A 17,299-nucleotide genomic window follows, 5' to 3' on the forward strand; every position below is an offset into this window, starting at 1 on the left:
ACCATATGCTTAATATTAAACTGTAGGAATATAAACCCTATGAATAATATTAGAAACCCTAGGAACAATATTATAAACCCAATGGATTACTAAGCCCATTGGATTAATATTAAAAACCCAAGGGATTAAAAACCGAAGGGAATAACATTAGACCGTGGGATTGATATTAAACACTAAGAATATAAACCCTAATTTAATATTATGAACCTTAGGATTAATATTATAAACCCAAGATATTATTACTATAAATCCAAGAAATTAATATACATAAAGGATTAATATTATAAACTAAATGGATTATAAAGTGAGGGGAATAATTTTAAACCCAAGGGATTAATATTATAAATCTAAGGGATTAATAAACTCAAAATATCAATATTAAAAATCCAAGTGATCGATAAACCCAAGGGATTGATATTAAACCCTATGATTAATATTATAAGCCCTAGTATCACAAATTATAAAGCCAATATTAAAATTTAGTATTATAAACTAAATATTAAAAAGTCCTAATATTATAAACCTTGTATTAAACCCAAGTTTTGTAATGTAACAATGCGAATATTAAACCCTGGGACGAATATTAAACTCTATGATTAATAAACCCAATGGATAAATATTGTAAACACTAGGATTAATATCAAACCCTACGAATATAAAACCTATGATTAATACTATAAACCCGAGGAATTTATATCATAAACCTAATGGATTATAAACCCAAAGAATCTATATTAAACACTTGTTAATATTATAAACCCTATCAATAATATTATATGCTAGGAATATGAACCCTTAGATTAATAAACCCAAGGGATTGATAATATGAACCTAAGGAACTAATAACAACAAGGGATTAATACTAAAAACCTAAAAAACCAAAACGATTAATAGTATAACCCAAGGTATATAAAACCTAAGATAAATATTATAAACCCTAAAACAAACATGGTTGACCATGGTTTAATATTAAAAACCCAAGGGATTAAAAACCGAGGGGAATAACATTAAACCCTAGAATGAATATTAAACCATAGGAATATAAACCCTAAAATTAATAAACCCAAGGGATTAATATTGTAAACACTAGGCTTAAAATTAAACCTAGGAACATAAACCCTATGATTAATATCATAAACCCAAGGAATTTATATTATAAACCTAGTGGATTATAAACTCAAGGGATCTATATTAATCCCTAGGATTAATATTATAAACCCTATCAATAATATTATACCTTAGGAATATGAACCCTTAGATTAATAAACCCAAGGGATTGATATTCTAAACCAAAGGTACTAATAAAAACGATGGATTAATACTAAAAGCATAAAAAACCCAAAGGATTAATATTGTAAACCCAAGGTATATAATCCCTAAGATAAATATCATAAACCCTAAAACAAGCATGGTTGATCATGTTGACCATGATTGGTTTTCATATTGAGACAATATTTTTCAGAATGTGGCATTGGACCATGGTTGATCATGATTTTCATATAAAGAGAATCCTTGTCACAATGTGACGTTGGAGCATGGTTGACCATGGTTGATTTTCATATTGACAATCTATGTCAGAGTGCGACATTGGACCATGGTTAACCATAGTTGGCCATGGATGACCATGGTTGTGACAATGTGACGTTGTACTATGAGACAATCTTTGTCATACTGTAAGCATGTCTATTGATGATCTTTGACCATGATTTACCATGGTTGATTTTGATATTGAGGAAATCTTTATCACAATGTGACATTAGAGCATGGTTGATAATGGTTGATGATGTCTATTGATGATCTTTGACCATGATTTACCATGGCTGATTTTGATATTGAGGAAATCTTTATCACAATGTGACATTAGAGCATGGTTGATAATGGTTGATGATGGTTGACGATGGTTGATTTCGATATTGAGACAATTTTTGTCACAATGTGACGTTTAACCATGGTTGACCATCCGTGATTTTCATATTTACCATGTTTTACCATGATTGATTTTCATTTTGAGACAATCTTTGTCACAATGCGACATTTGACCATGGTTGAACATGATTGGCTATGATTGAATATGGTTGGCAATGATTGATTTTCATATTCACACAATCGTTGTTAATTAAATGTTATTAATATCAATAATTAACATTAAAAATTAAAATTAAAATTTATAAGTATTAACATTATTAAAAGTAATATTCATATACAAATTAATTAATATTAAGAATAATGAATATTGAAATTAATATTAACTATTCATCTTAAAATTAAATTTAATATCAAATTTAAATAATATTAAAAGTTGTTAATACTATTTATAGTTTTAATGTTAATGTTATTAATAATATTAATATTATTAATATTAATAATTAAAACTAAAATCATAATTTAATTAAAATTCCTATTAATAATTAATATTTTCATTAATGTGATTTAAATGTTATTAATTTTATATATTTAAATTAATTATCTTATATTTATTTATTATATTAATATTATTAATTTTGTAATTGTAAACCATAATTTTATAAATGTATTATTATTTTTTATATTATGATTAAGTTTTTATTGTTATTATTGATTATTGACTCAAATTTTTGAAGTTAATGTCAGATAAATATAAATTAAACTTAATATTAAAAATTTAATATAACGCAATATTATAAGCTTTAATATTTTTTTTTTTTTTTAACTGAAACGGGTATTTTATTTATTGAAGGCCAAAGCCAAGCTAGTATTACAAATCACTTTCATTGCATTTTCCTGTTTCCCTAATGCCCCTAAGGAATGATTGCCAATTTCGGAGTCTCTGCATTTATGCTGATCATGCTTTTTTCAAGATTGCATCCTACATTTGCTAAACTGTCTGCTTCAGTGTTTAAATCTCTGAGGATATGGAGGAGCTTTACTGATGAGAATTCCTTCAATAGTCTGTTTACTCTTGCGAGCTGCTTGTTTAGTACTGGATCCTTGAGACTTTTCTTGTGAAGTAATGACCTTATCAACAGTTCTGAATCTCCCAAAATTATGATTTCACTTGCATTTCCTTTTCTGGACAGTTGACAAGCTTTTAGTAGACTGAGAGCTTCAGCTTGATTGTTGGTTTTTATCCCAAGTCCCCAACTAAATTCCTCTTTTCCACCATTCTGAAAGTAAATGACGCCTCCTGCTCCTGACCTGCCTGGGTTTCCTTTCGAAGCCCCATCAAAGAAGATTGTACATTTACCTTGTGACTTCCACCAGTTTTGAAAATTGTCCAAGTTGTCTCTGTACTGCCAGTTTTCCTTGTGTTTTGGACGGATGATGGCTTGAGTGGTTGGCATGGGAGTATAACCTTCCAGCCACGCCTTTTCTTCATTTGTGAGGTTGTTGTCTTTGACGCTAGTTTGTTTCAGAGTTTCTAGGAGGAGATCCTTGGCTTGCCTTGCTACTGCTTCTGCCTTTGTATCTTTGTGATTGAAGACAGCTTCATTCCTGGAGAGCCACACCTTCCAACAAACGTATTTCGGAGCAGCGATCCATAACTTGTGCCAAAGAGATTTTTCGTTGATGCTGTGGGGGTACCGAGTTTTCCATGTCAAAAACAAATCTGTGATCTGGCAGCGTGTTGGGGGGCTCACATTCAGCCCTCTTAAGAAGCTGTTCCACACTTTCTGAGCGTACTCACAATCAATGAACAAATGATCTGCTGTTTCTGAAGCGTTCTTGCAGAGGACACAACGGTGCGGGCCTGCAAAGTTCCTTTTGCACAAATTGTCACCAGTCAAGATTTTATTGTGGAATAAGGTCCAGCTGAAGAAGTTAATCTTGGGGATGCTGAAACTTTCCCATATCTGTTTCCAAACTGAATCCGGATACTGTGACCCCTGTTTTTCTTGCATTTGAAAGTAGCCTTGTTTGACCGTATACTCTCCTGTTGTCCCCCATCCCCATTGATCTTCCTCTTCCTTATGCACAGGAGTGAAATCTGTTATTGCCTCTAACAGGATTTTTGACTGATCTTTTAAGTGGTTTGGGGTGGCTGGCAACTTCCAGCGCTGCCAGTTACCTTTGTGGTCCCACTGTGCTATGTCTTCAATTTTCCTTACCCCTTTAGAAATTAACCAAGCTCTCAGCTCTGCTATTTCGTTGTTGGTGGATAGAGGGGAGTGATTCATGATACGTTCTTTCCATAACATCGAATTTTTGCCATTCCCAGGGATTTTGTATAAATGGTTTCGGAAAAATTCGAGCCCTCTGCAACACAGCCTCCAGGCCTGCGTTCCTTTTTGAGGTTGCACAGGTTTGAAAGTTGATATTGGTTGCTTTTGTAAATATTTGAGATTTATCAGCTGACTGATTGGGTGTGATGGTTCTGTAATTAATTGCCACAGGAGTTTACCTCCTAGTGCCAGGTTTGCATGATGGGGATCGCGGATCTGAAGGCCGCCTTCAATTATTGGGCGTTTCACTGTCTCCCATTTGATGAGATGGAAGCGTTCCTTGTTACCTTTCCCTCCGCTCCAGAGAAAATTTCGAATGATACTGGATATTTGATCAGTAATTTGATTTGGGGCCAGCAGCAGCGAGGCTTGATATGTGGGCAGGGCAGAGAGCACAGATCGAATGAGGGTGAGTTTGCCTCCGGTGGTGAGCCAGACTCCGCCCCACGCTGTTATCTTATTTTTGAATTTGGATATGACTTCTTCCCACAGTTGGTTTCGATTGGATCCCCTTGTCAGAGGTAAGCCGAGATATTTGATTTTTTCCCACAAAGCGTATCCTTTGAACCCCAGAACGTTGGCTATTCTGTCTGTGGCGTGCTGGTCGATATTCCAGCTGTAAATTGCGCTCTTCCTTTCACTGACTAATGCACCAGTGATGTCGCAGTACTGTTGAAGAATGGTTTTGAAAGCGCTAGCAATTCTTATGGATGCGCCCCCCAGCAGAATTGAATCATCGGCGAATAGCGCATGATTCACCGGGGCTATGCCTTGAACTATCCTTATCCCTGGGATGGTACCTATTTGCTTCTCTTGGGTTAGCTTGCGACTTAGGACGTCTGCCATCAGGATGTATAGAAAGGGCGAAAGAGGGCAGCCCTGCCTCAATCCCCTGGTTGCTTGAAAGAAATCCGTTGGTCTGCCGTTCACCATTGGGGCGATCCATACATTTTCTGTACAGGCCTTGATGAGGTTTATAAAGTCCTGTTTGAATCCAAATGCTGCAAGAACCTTATACAAAAAGAAGCGATTAACACGATCAAAGGCATTACACATATCCAATTTAATGATCATACCTTGTTCTTTCCGGTTTAAGCTGGAATGAAGAGCTTCTTGAATCTGAATGACATTATCCAGAATTTGTCTGCCTTTTACAAATCCTCCTTGTGCCTGAGAGATGAGCTTTGGGAGAAGAGGCTTGATTCTGTTGGCCAGCAGTTTGGCCACAATCTTGTAAGATGTGTTGCAGAGAGAAATTGGCCTATATCTGTCGAAGGTCTTTGGGTTTGTTTCCTTGGGAATTAAGGCTAGGAATGTAGAGTTTATTCCTCCACCTACTTTTGCCTTCCTCAGGATTCCTCTTACCAATCTGAAAAGGTCGTTTTTGATGATTTCCCAAGATATTCTGTAGAAGTGAGCTGAGAACCCATCGGGTCCTGGAGCTTTATCCGGTTCCATGGACCAAACTACATCAGTTATCTCCTCATCCGTGACTGGGGTCAACAAAGAATCGTTATCCTCCTCTTTGACTAGGTTAGGGATAGTTGAGAGGAATTCCTCTGCGTCCTCCTCATTTCCCTTACTTTCCGCACTTAGGAGATTCTGATAATGAGTAACAGCTGCTTCTTTGATTTGTGTGAATCCACTATACACCTGTCCAGTTGTGCTTGTTATCTCTGCTATGTGATTACGGGAAACTCTTGCCCTGCACTGTCTATGAAAGTAATTAGTGTTCCTGTCTCCGGATTTGAGCCACAAGCTTCTGGACTTTAAGCGCCAGTATTCTTCTTCAGTTCTGAAACAACAATATGCTTTCCTTTGAGCAGTTTTTTCTATGTCTAAATCTGTGGGAGTGGGATCTTTCTCCTCCATTTCGAATTGGACTCTTTCCAGTTGAAGAACTGCTTCTTTCCTTTGGCTAGTTGGGGTTTGCAGAGATTTTTTAATCCAGTCTTTCAGAGCTTTTTTGGTGTTTTTTATTTTTTGTTCCCACACATAACTTGGGGAGCCGCAAACAGCTATCCTCCAGGCCGTTTGGACAGTTTCATAGAATCCGTCTTTACCTGCCCAGAGAGGGCTGAAGCGGAAAGGGAGAGGACCGAGATCTTCTTCTTTTTTGATACAGAGGAGAACTGGCTTATGGTCTGATGTTAGCTTGGGGAGGATCTTGGAAAAGACCATTCTATTGTCCAACATTAATGTGCTGCTAATAAGGAATCTGTCTAGCCTGGCTGAGATTTGATTTTCCCCTGATCTATTGTTGGACCAGGTGTATTTTCCTCTTATCGGTTTGAAGTCAACTAAGTCCCACTGTGTAATCAGATTTCCCACAGTGTTGACGAAGGGGTCTCTAGAGTATGATCCTCCTCTTTTTTCTTTGGGATCTAGAATGATATTCAGATCACCTCCAATGACTATGTTCGTAGGGTTGATTTGATCTATATAGGCCATTAGTGTCCTCCAACACTCTCTCTTTTCTTCATAGTGGACAGGGACATACAAATTAAACAGAGCCAAGGAGAGATTGCTTACCGTGTGTCGCAGATCTGTGTGGATCCAATGTTGGGTTTCTGTGGATCGTTCCAAAATGAATGAGCTTTTTGACCAAAACGTGCCTATTCCACCGGCCGATCCCCTTGCGCTAACAGCCTTTCCTGAATCGAATTTCCATTTCAGCATGCTGGTGTTTAGAAGGGTTTCCCCTTCTACTTTGGTCTCTTGGAGCATAAGGATGTCCGCGGTCTCCATCTTCAATAAGTCTTTGATAGCATCTGCCTTGTTGGGATTACCCAGACCCCTACAGTTCCAAGAGATCAACTGCATCATTTACCACTTGAAGGGGTAGGCCCTCCTCCTTTGGAGGCCCTAGGTCTGATATTCCTCCCTAGTGTCATTTCAATGGTAGCTTGGCTGCCAAGGGTTTTTTGTCTTTCTGACTCCTCTTCTCTGGTTTCCTTGTTTGATCTTCGTCCAACCCTTTTTGTTGTCCTTTCGAATGTTTCATCGTCTGATGATCCCATATTCTCTATGGTTTTCTTCTTTTTTTTTATTATTTCTGCGTATGAAGGGGAAGAAATATTGCTTGGATTGTGGATTAGGTTATTACCTGGTTCCATGGTTTCAATATTCTCCTGCTGTGGTGGTTCTTCTTCCCCTACTTCCGGAGGATCTGAGGGAGGAGTGAGGATTTCAAAGGGGTTTTTATCCCCCTCATTGCCTTTTGTTTTACTGCTTCCAGCGTTTTGGTTACTTGTGCTTCCATTATCTACTTTGTTCTCTGCCCCTTTAGCCTTGTTTTTGTTACTCTGCCTGCTGAATGTTGTCTTCTTTGCCTGTTTCCATTGATCTTCTTTGTCCTTCTCTGTTGCCTCCTCGGTTCTTTTTTTGCAGTATCTTGCAAAGTGCCCGTACTCATGGCAGAATCGACACTTGAAAGGCAGCTGTTCATAATCGAGCTCTTGAATATGTGTCCAATTTGCCACCGATAGCTGAATCGCTTCGGGTAGTCCTGTTTCCAGGTCGACCTCCACGCAGATCCGGGCACAAGAGTATTGATCCTTCCTTGGGGCCTGGTCTATGAATTTTCCAAGTGCGTTTCCTATGGATTGAAGCGAACTTTGATTCCAGCAATGCAGGGGAAGATGCGGTAGGCGTACCTAGACAGGGACCGCCTTGGGCACATCTTGCGCTGGATCGAAATCGGTAGACCATTTGTTCAAGTAGAGTCCTTGGGGCCCCATGAAGTATGGCCCGTTTCTGAAAATCAGACCTCTATCCTCTGTACTGTCGAACAAGAAAACGAAGTACCCTTTGCCTACAAAATAGATCTTGATTCCTTCGTTTACCAAGGGTAGCCAGTTCCTTTTGACCCATTCTTCGACTGCTCTCGGGGATGGCCACAAACCGGTGAATTGGCCGATCAGTCCTTTTTCTGCTAAGTTCAGCGCAGATCTGCAGATTTCCTCCTCTGGTAAGACAACCTTAGGTATGCTGTCCAATTTTTTGACAAATTTTTGCTGTGGGCCTACGACCTGGCGTTTTCCTGTTGCAGTAACCAGAGCCTTAAAGGCTTCGATCTCCGGAGGGAAGGGGGGAGGGGCCTCAGGGCCACCTCCAGGCTCCATGAGGGAGGGCGCTTGCAGGTCGCTCAGAAGGCGCGGCTAGGGCAGCGCGGCAGCACGAAGCAAGCGAGCGTATCTTCCACTTTAAATTTATAAGCTTTAATATTGAAAACATTAAATAATCTAATATTAAATTCTAATAATATAAACCTAAAAATTAAAACATAATAATCTGAACTTAAAATAATTTCAAAACATATTAATACCTAATATAACATAAAAAAATATTAATATTAAAATAATAATATTTTAGGAAAATTAGATTTTAATTTTGTTATTAAATGTAACATTAATAAATAACAAGTTTATTATCCAATTTAACGAAATAATTAAATTTTCTCAAAACAGAAAATTGGATGTTTTAAGAATATCTTAAATTAAAAATATTATTAATATAAATATAAAATTACTTATTTTCTTATACTCATTTGCTTATGGCCCCTCTAAAATTTAATGTTTTCTTTAAGCTACATTTCATGCCACCATTGTCTTGGTTTCCCTGTTTATGAAAACAAAAGATTATATATTTTTAAGATTTAGTAAATTAAAACAAAAAAATTAATATTTTTCAATTATTATTACCTTATTATATTATTAATTACTTGAATATAAATAAACCAAACATTAATGGGTAATTGTGAATTGTGGTTGTTTAAATAAGTTTTGAAACACAATTTTACATGTTCAAGTTGTAAATTGGTTTAAAATGATTAGTTTTTACCATTTTAAATATTATTATGTATTAGTCATTTACCAGGAAATGGAGAGTCATTTTTGTTGTCTTTTTTACTTTCCTCAATTAGAGAGAAGGGGAAGTGAATTAGTTGCCAAGGATGTGCACAAAAGGAGCATCAAAGGAGCTTCTTCTCTTGCCTCCAACCTGTCCCTATGAAATAAATAAAAGAAATGTGTAGCATATTCATTCCATAACTCTGTGTTATTATCTTTGTGTTTGAATTGTATATACATTTTATTTCATTCCATAAAATCTGTGTGAACAAGGCCTATAGCATTATTTTCTTGTAAGTATTTGACTTATGAGTTGTGGTTGTTAGGCATACTGGTTAAAGTGCCCCCCAAACCATATTTTGTAGCGTCTCTATTTTGTAGATAGGGGCACGTTGTTTGTTGATTTAAGGGTGCCAAGTGGTTTGATGAGGGGACGTTGGATGCAGAATAGGAAAGAGGAGATCATTCTTTGAGTAGGACAACATGGAGAACCAGTGTAACTCTAGCACTGGATAGAGCCTTTGATCTGGACGTTGTCACAACTTTGTTGGGAGCTTGAGCGTAACCATTGGTAAGGGAGATGAGGGAGACCATTCCTGGGTGTGGAGGATGTGCTCAGGCGGTGGAGAGTCAAGTTTGCAAAGAGCACAAATCGTTCTTCATTCCAAGAGGTGAAAACAGAGCCTACAGGCGATTTATTTTTGCACTTTGTTGTGCCCAGATTGCCTTCCAGGCTACTCCCTGCCATCACAACCACTCATATTTGCTTAGAGGCCTTGGGCACAACTCCCCTGAAATCGCAACAAGAAGGCGTAGGGGTCATTGATCAAAACTAGTCCTGGCCTAGAACAAAGCTCTTGTTGACACGACATCCAGTAAATGGCTCTTAATAGACAGGGTGGTTAGAGAAACAACATGCCTCAAGGGGGTTATTCCATGATTATTTTATCCCTTAACTCTAGGGGGCTAGTGGTCCCTCCCAAACAATTGACCCCCTCCGAAGGTTACTCGAGCTTGAGAATGCAATTGTCCTCCTACAAGATATTATCGACGAATGGGATGTTATATAAAGTTTATTGGAAAGACTAATGGCTAGATGGAATTTCACTTATTGTGACACTCGTGGTAGATCGGGAGGCTAAGAAATAGGTTGGAACCCTCTTTTCATTAAAGCCCTCAATGTCCGAGGCATGGAATCGATTCTTGGTTTTTAAACTTTCGATTTGTGGAACTAAACTCTGAGTTTCTAATTCTCAATATCTATTGGCCGCCTCAAGATAAGATTCCCTTTTGGGAGTCTATATCCCAAAAGTCCTGCTTTACTAAAGGCAACCTCATCATTGGCAGGGACCTAAATTTCTCTCTTGGTATTGCGGAGCGTTGGGGTTCCCGAGCACGTGCGAATCCAAATACAACCTTATTCACAAGTTTGTTGACTACACATAACCTCATAAACATAGAACCTGTAAAACTAAAACCTACATGGAGGAACAAGCGAATGAGTGAGAACAAAGTCACCAAGCGACTAGATGGAATTTTACTTACTGAAAAATTAGTGGAACAAATGCCATAAATAAAAAAATGGATTGGGAAGGTGGGGACTTGGATCACTCCCTTATTTTTCTAAAGATCAAGACAATGGGGCATAATCCACCCAACTCCTTCAAACTTAACTTCGCCTAGCTAAAAGACGAAGGTTTTTTGGAGCTTGTAAAAACTACTTGGTAGCCCTACAATCCCCTATCGAATGTCTCTATTAGAGGCCAATTTTCATTGAACCTCCAAACCATAAAAGAGGCAACCATAAAGTGGTCAGCGAAAAAACATGTGTGACACACGAGAAATATGAGAGGTGGAAGCATATCTTAAGGTTATATCATAGGAAGTCACAGGAAGTTTTGAATCGGAGGAATCAAAAGATATACTTTTACAATTAAAAGGGAGAAGGAAAATCCTTTTGGTAGACATCAAAGTCACCTGGAGACTCAAAAGCAAGGCGATCTAGCTGGAGACTAGAGATGAGAACAACAAATTCTTCCAAACTTTCATTAAAAGAAAGGAAAGTGTGAAATACAATTTGAAAGTTGAATGACTTTGCAGGGAACAACGTCTCATCCTTCGAGGACTTGGCAGAACTTGGGAAAAATCACTTTGGGATTTTTTCAAGTAGCCACATGGGTTTCCATTGTCGAGGTGGTTTGTTTGGCCCTTTATTTCCCAAGATTTGTTGAAAATGCAGACAACAACCACCTAATGGAAGTTGTTACTATGGATGAGCTTAAGAAGGTGTTGGGAATTCTTCTGAGGCACAAAAGTCCAAACCTAGATAGGTGGCCTGTTGAATTTTTTTTTGGGATTTTTGATAGCCCAGGTGAAGACCTCCTTAGAGTCATTAAGGAATCCAGAACCTTATGCCATATTCAAGCTTCAATTTAACTCCACCTTCATTTCTTTAATCCCTAAAGCAGTCAATCCCTCCACCTTTGATGACTTCCACCCTATTTCATTGTGCAGCTACATTTACAAAGTCATCACATAAATCATTGCACAAAGACTCAAACCCATTCTCTCCAACTCAATCTCAAAGGAAAATTTTGCTTTCCTTGAAGGGAGACAAATATATGAAGCCATCGAGGTGGCCTAGGAAGGTCTCCACAGCCTCAAGCAGCGATGAATAAAGGGTACAATCCTAAAAATTGATGTCTCCAAAGCCTTTCACAAAGTCAACTCGCTCTACATTTGGCTTCTACTCACCCATTTGGATTTAGGCTAGATTTCTTTAAATGGATCATGAGCTGCATTTCCTTTGTTTCTTTTGTTGTACTTATTTACGACTTAACTCCACTTTTTTTTCGAGAAAAATGAGGACTTAGACAAGTCTTCCCTCTCTCACTTCTTCCTTTTTTATTGGTTGCTAAGGGCGTCAATAGATCCCTAGATGAAGCACACAGAAGAAACGACCTTCAAGGAATCATAATAGCCACTACCCTTCATATTACCCATCTTCTTTTCGTTGACAATATTCTCATTTTCAGTAATGGCACTAGAAGAGATGCAAGAGCCATCAAAGATGCTATAGCCCTCTTTGAAGTGGCTATCGGTATGCTCACAAATACTCACTAACTCCCTTTGGACTTATTGTTGATGAGTTGATATTTCATCAGGGACCTCTTTCCTTTTGTACTGGCCAATATGGAGAACAACTTCAAATTCTTGGGATTTCTCCTTAAACTGAACTCTTATACATATGTTGATTGGTTATGGCTTTTAGCCAAAATTGAAAAGTAACTGAAGTCTTGGGGCATGAGATGGTTATCAAGAGAAATTTGTTTGGTACTTATTAAATTTGTCCTTGAGGCTACACTGTTCCACTAGGTGTCTCTATCTTGCATCTCAACGAAAGTTATAAAAAAATCAGGAAGTTATAATACAACTTTTTATGGTTGGGTTCTGTCAAACAATACTTTTTCCTTGGTTTAAATGGGACAAAATGACAATGTCGAAGTCTTGAGGGAGATGGGGTCTAAAACACCTTATATCAAAGATAGGATGACGCCTGATATCAACCCAATGTTTATGGGTCTCCATGGTTTATAGGAAATATATCTTCCCCCGATCTACTGAAGCTTGGATTAGAAGCCACAACAAGAACATGTATAATGCTTCCATCATTTGGCATGTTGACATCACATCGTCCTTATTGAAAATAGCTTGGTCTAGAAGGTAGGGGACGACTCTCGACTTTGACTAAAAGCAAACCCATGGGTAAAATGCAACAATACTTGTCATCTCCCTGAGGGCCTCATCGCTCTTCTTCACGAAAAAGGCCTTTTTACACTTAATCAAGTCACAACCCCTCTTTAAAACCCGCTCAGAGAACAACAATGGCTTACTGGGCAACAACTGAACCTCCCTTAAGTTTTCAAAGAACATTATCCTACCTATACTCACGCTTTAAGGGATGCCCACATCCCCTGACTGATGAACCTGTTGAGCTAGTATGGATGCACTCCTCCCATCATAACTATACTCCTAAAGAGGGTTACTCTTTTCTAATAGCAAAATGGATTCCAAAATTTTAGGAGGATAGGTGGTGACATCTCTAGAAGCTCAAATTCCTAGCCAAAACCATATTCTTCATGTGGTGTGGCTTAGAAAACAAGATACCAACTAGAAAGTTTTTACGCAAAAGACAAAAAAAGGAAGGGCACATTTAGTGCAACCTTGACAAAAACTCTGAAGAATCCACCCCCACCTTATGATTGAATGCTCATATACACAGGGTTTATGGCAATTTCTCTCATCCAAACTAAGCCAAGTGTGTTAATGGACATAGGAGAATCTCACGAAGGCTTGGCAGCTTTGGTACAACAACAAAGAAGTCAAAAATATCATTGTCCCTCTTCTTGCCTGTTGGGACGCCTGGCTTTCCAAAAACAAGATTATTTTAATGATTACCTGATTCCCCCAAAGATCACAATAGCTAAACTCTTGTCATCCTTAATCTACTACCCAAACCCAAGGTTGTGCAACACATCAAAATTGTCCCCAACCTCCATATCGAAAAAACCAGACCCTAGGCTTTTTTCGATGGTGCCTCTCAAGGAGATCCAAAAGTCTGTGGCATAGGAGCAGTTTTACATAGAGAAAAAACATTATTTTCACATCAAAATGGGTTTAGGAGAGGGAACCAACAACTTTGCTAAACTAATGGCCCACAAACTTCTATTGATTTGTTCTATTGAAAAAGATATCCTCTCTTTTCAGGTTTTTGGGGATTCCCAACTAGCCATCAATTGGATAAATGGTTCATACATATGTCATAACCAAAGGATTCAACCCCTAGCGGGTGAAATAATTCGATTGGAATCCGCTCACTTTTTTCTTTGCCTCACATGTTTACAGGGAGCACAACACTGCTACAAATACCTTCTCTAAGGAGGGCATTTCGATGGTTTGTGGGACATGGATGATTATAGAAACAAAAATAACCTCTCCTATGAGTTTTACCACTAACCTTTCATCAAGTAAAACAACACAAACAAATTTATTTTTTTGCTTTGTATGTTGCTTCTTTATCAACTTATCATCATCAGATTGTCTCACACCTTTTTTCTAATTATAATTTACTAGCACATATACAAGCTCTCTTTTAACAACACTTTTTCAACAAATACATATTTTTGACATTTTCGTATGATGGCTATACTGCCACACTATGGGCAACATGCATAAAGATCTCTATATTATTCAAATACATGCTTGACATGTATCAACATAATTCAATTTTATATCATCTGATAATAAAATTATAAATTATGCTTTTTCCTGAGGTAAAAAAATCGAAGGAAGCGGTTGAAATCAAATCTCCCAAAATGCAAATTCTTCCCCACACCTCTAGTAGATGTGGCCCCCCCTAATATTAATCTCCAAAATGTCCAAATTAATTCTACCAATGAACAAAACCAATTGGGATAATGAAGAGGCATTATTCTAAATTCCTTGCAAGATCCCAATGCACCACATTAATGAACCACATGCAAGCATATTTGAAGCAACAAAGGAGGTGGGAAGACCACATCTCATCATCAATTCCATATTGAGAGAAGCTATTAAGTTAAGATGTGTGCCATTTGAAGCATGAGAAAAGTATTGATCTAATTTCCATTTAATCAAGAGGTTGAACTATAACCAATGATCTCCTTTTTAATTAGAATCCCAAGCTCAAGGGTGTTTCCACCTTAGCAACTGATTTGCTTCATCATTCAATTCTCACTTGATATGGTATTATGAGACTCGTTTAAAATGAATAACAGTTTGGTTAATCTTATGTATAAGATTTAAGTTTATTTCCTCCAAGGTTGGCTTTTTGTATCATAGATTTAATTAATAACATCAGATCCCCTAAAGTTGTCACAAATTTGATGAGTTAAGTTCATTTCCTCCAAAGTTGGCTTTTTCCATCATAACTCTAATTATTAGCATAAAATCCCCTAAAACTATAAGGATTTGATACCCTCTTCCTTAGACTATGGAAAGACCATGTCAAGAAAAATATCTTTCTGCAAAATTATTAATAACACTTCTTAATTCCCAAGTATAATGTGCTATCTTGTTTGATTCTTAACACCCTCTTCCTTAAACTATAGAAAAACCCCGCCAAAAAATATATATAATTTTGCAAAATGATTGATAACACTTCTTAATTCCCAAATATAATGTGCTATCTTGTTTTTAACAAAATCACAAAGACTCTCTAACCCATTGCCATCCAAACAAATTAATAACCCAAAAACTCACGAATGACAATTTGCCCATTTGTAAACCACTATAAAAATCATTTCGAATAATTCACTATGGATTGATTACAAAATTTTAAAGGTTTACCACCTTTAAAAACCAAAACGTTTTCCAAAATACTCTCCCTGGCCGTTTTGTTTTCGTTTCAACATACAGAGGCAACATACATTAAGAGGCAATTAATGCCGGAGGGAATGATTTTTTATAAATATCAAAAAAATCTTACCAAGAGATGAATCATATTTCCAAAATCAAATTTTTTCATTTTATCTATGCACTTTAGATGCACTATAAAAGTTGGTTTCATGAATTATTAAAGGCTTAAGCATTATTGAAAAAAATCTTTAACTAATGGTTCTATTTGAAAAAAAATTTATAATAATAATAACTCAACCACAATTATATTAATAAATATAGCTAATTTACACTAATAATAAATGTATGGTATAAATTTATGGAGTTGTTTTTAGTGCGACTTTTTGAAGGTTCTGGTGACGGGAATCTGACGAAAAAAATTGAGGTTAAATCTTGATTTGTATTATTTAAAATGGTTTTTTAACTGCATATTTGGATTCAACGCCCTGAAAAACCCTTGGGACGTTTTGATTGGGTAGAAATTAGCAATCAAACTTGCGATTTCAATAAATTGCTGCCGGATTTTGACCGGAAAAACCAACCGGAAAAACTTCCAAAAAATCTCTTTAAAAACAACTCCTAAATTTATTATTAATATTAAAATGGAAATAAATAAATATAGAATTATAAACATCGTTATTAAAATATATAAACAATTATAAAACCATTATTCAATAAGTCATAAAACAATTATTGAAATAAACATTATAATCATGAAACGGCATTTAAAGTGTTTGATGTCAATAATTAATAATAAAATACGACGTTGCAAGATCTATTGCGCGCAATATTGGAATACATTAATATTAAAATATCATTTACATAAAGATATGTAATTGTTAATCTTCCAAAAGTTTTCCTGGATGGTTGAACAACATAGCTAAACCGTTGAATACATTAAAATACATGAGATCCTTCAGCTCAGTGAAACGATCCATCACAAAAACAGAATAGTCAATGGTAACAAATGCAACTACAGATCCACCCCTCAAGCACAGCAATAAAGAAGACCAAAAGAAAAAAAGCAACAGATCAGCAGAAGATAGAGATTCGAAATCTACCTTAACCTTCGCAACATTCTATCAAATGACATGGAGATCTTTGGCCAATCAGAGTTCACAATGAGAAACTTTATAAATCACAGGTAGGCCTTCACCATTATCAACTCCGTGATTGCTCTGCATTACAAAAATCTGACGCAAAGCATCCAAGAAATCATAGGCAAAATAGCGATGAATTTATAGTAACAGCTGCCGTTAGAATGTCCAAATAAATCTGACAGAAGATGGTAGATGGAGACAATGGAACAGCTTCGGATGATAGCTAGAAGGTAGCGAATGTCAGCTCTGCTGCCGTTAGAATGTCCTATAAATTTTAGGACAACAACGGTGAATGGAGACAAAGGAACAGCTTGCGAGCAGATGGAAGGTACCCAAATGCTATATACAAAACTAAAAAATACAAATTTGTAACATAGGATCAAATAGATCACAGTAAGTTCAATCTACATTTTAAAACCAAAAAAACAAAAAAGAAGAAGAAAGAAGTAGATATGTGTTACAAGAACATACCAAATATGGAAATCATCATGCACTATCGCTGCAATTGTCACCATCTCTGTAATATCCCTACACAGATTGTATGGATGATATTCGATATTTGTTGTTGTTCGAATGGTTACTAACATATAGATACACCAAATTGTATATATAGCAAACAAACTGTATATATGACATTTGTAATGGTATGGATGTTTACTGACATAGACATATATAATTTACCTTAAACCAATATTATTAAGGAAAAAGAGACTTA

At 36.8% G+C, this 17,299-nt stretch overlaps 1 protein-coding gene across 1 annotated transcript; it reads right to left on the reverse strand.

The window, feature by feature from the left end:
- Positions 1-2,777: 2,777 nt before the first annotated feature.
- On the reverse strand, positions 2,778-8,323 carry LOC149189107 (uncharacterized). Its single transcript, XM_089410127.1, has 3 exons — positions 7,969-8,323; positions 7,306-7,797; positions 2,778-6,970 (listed from the first exon to the last, which is right to left on the reverse strand). Exons 1-3 carry the CDS (start codon positions 8,321-8,323, stop codon positions 2,778-2,780), a joined length of 5,040 nt encoding a protein of 1,679 aa, XP_089266253.1.
- Between the last annotated feature and the right edge of the window lie 8,976 nt (positions 8,324-17,299).

This window comes from Pinus tabuliformis, chromosome 3_1 (genome assembly GCF_031772625.1).
Source record: "Pinus tabuliformis cultivar Carrire ecotype Pingquan chromosome 3_1, CPIR1, whole genome shotgun sequence".
In the NCBI taxonomy this organism is placed as follows: domain Eukaryota; kingdom Viridiplantae; phylum Streptophyta; class Pinopsida; order Pinales; family Pinaceae; genus Pinus; species Pinus tabuliformis.

Bases quoted from the DNA above. Each gene is read 5' to 3' on its own strand.
- LOC149189107 (XM_089410127.1), bottom strand. From the start codon at position 8,323: ATGGAGCCTGGAGGTGGCCCTGAGGCCCCTCCCCCCTTCCCTCCGGAG. The intron at 7,798-7,968 runs GTCTGATTTTCA...TTCAATCCATAG, and splicing joins CGACAGTACAGAGGATAGAG to GAAACGCACTTGGAAAATTC. The intron at 6,971-7,305 runs GTAATAACCTAA...CCAACAAGGCAG, and splicing joins TATTGAAACCATGGAACCAG to ATGCTATCAAAGACTTATTG.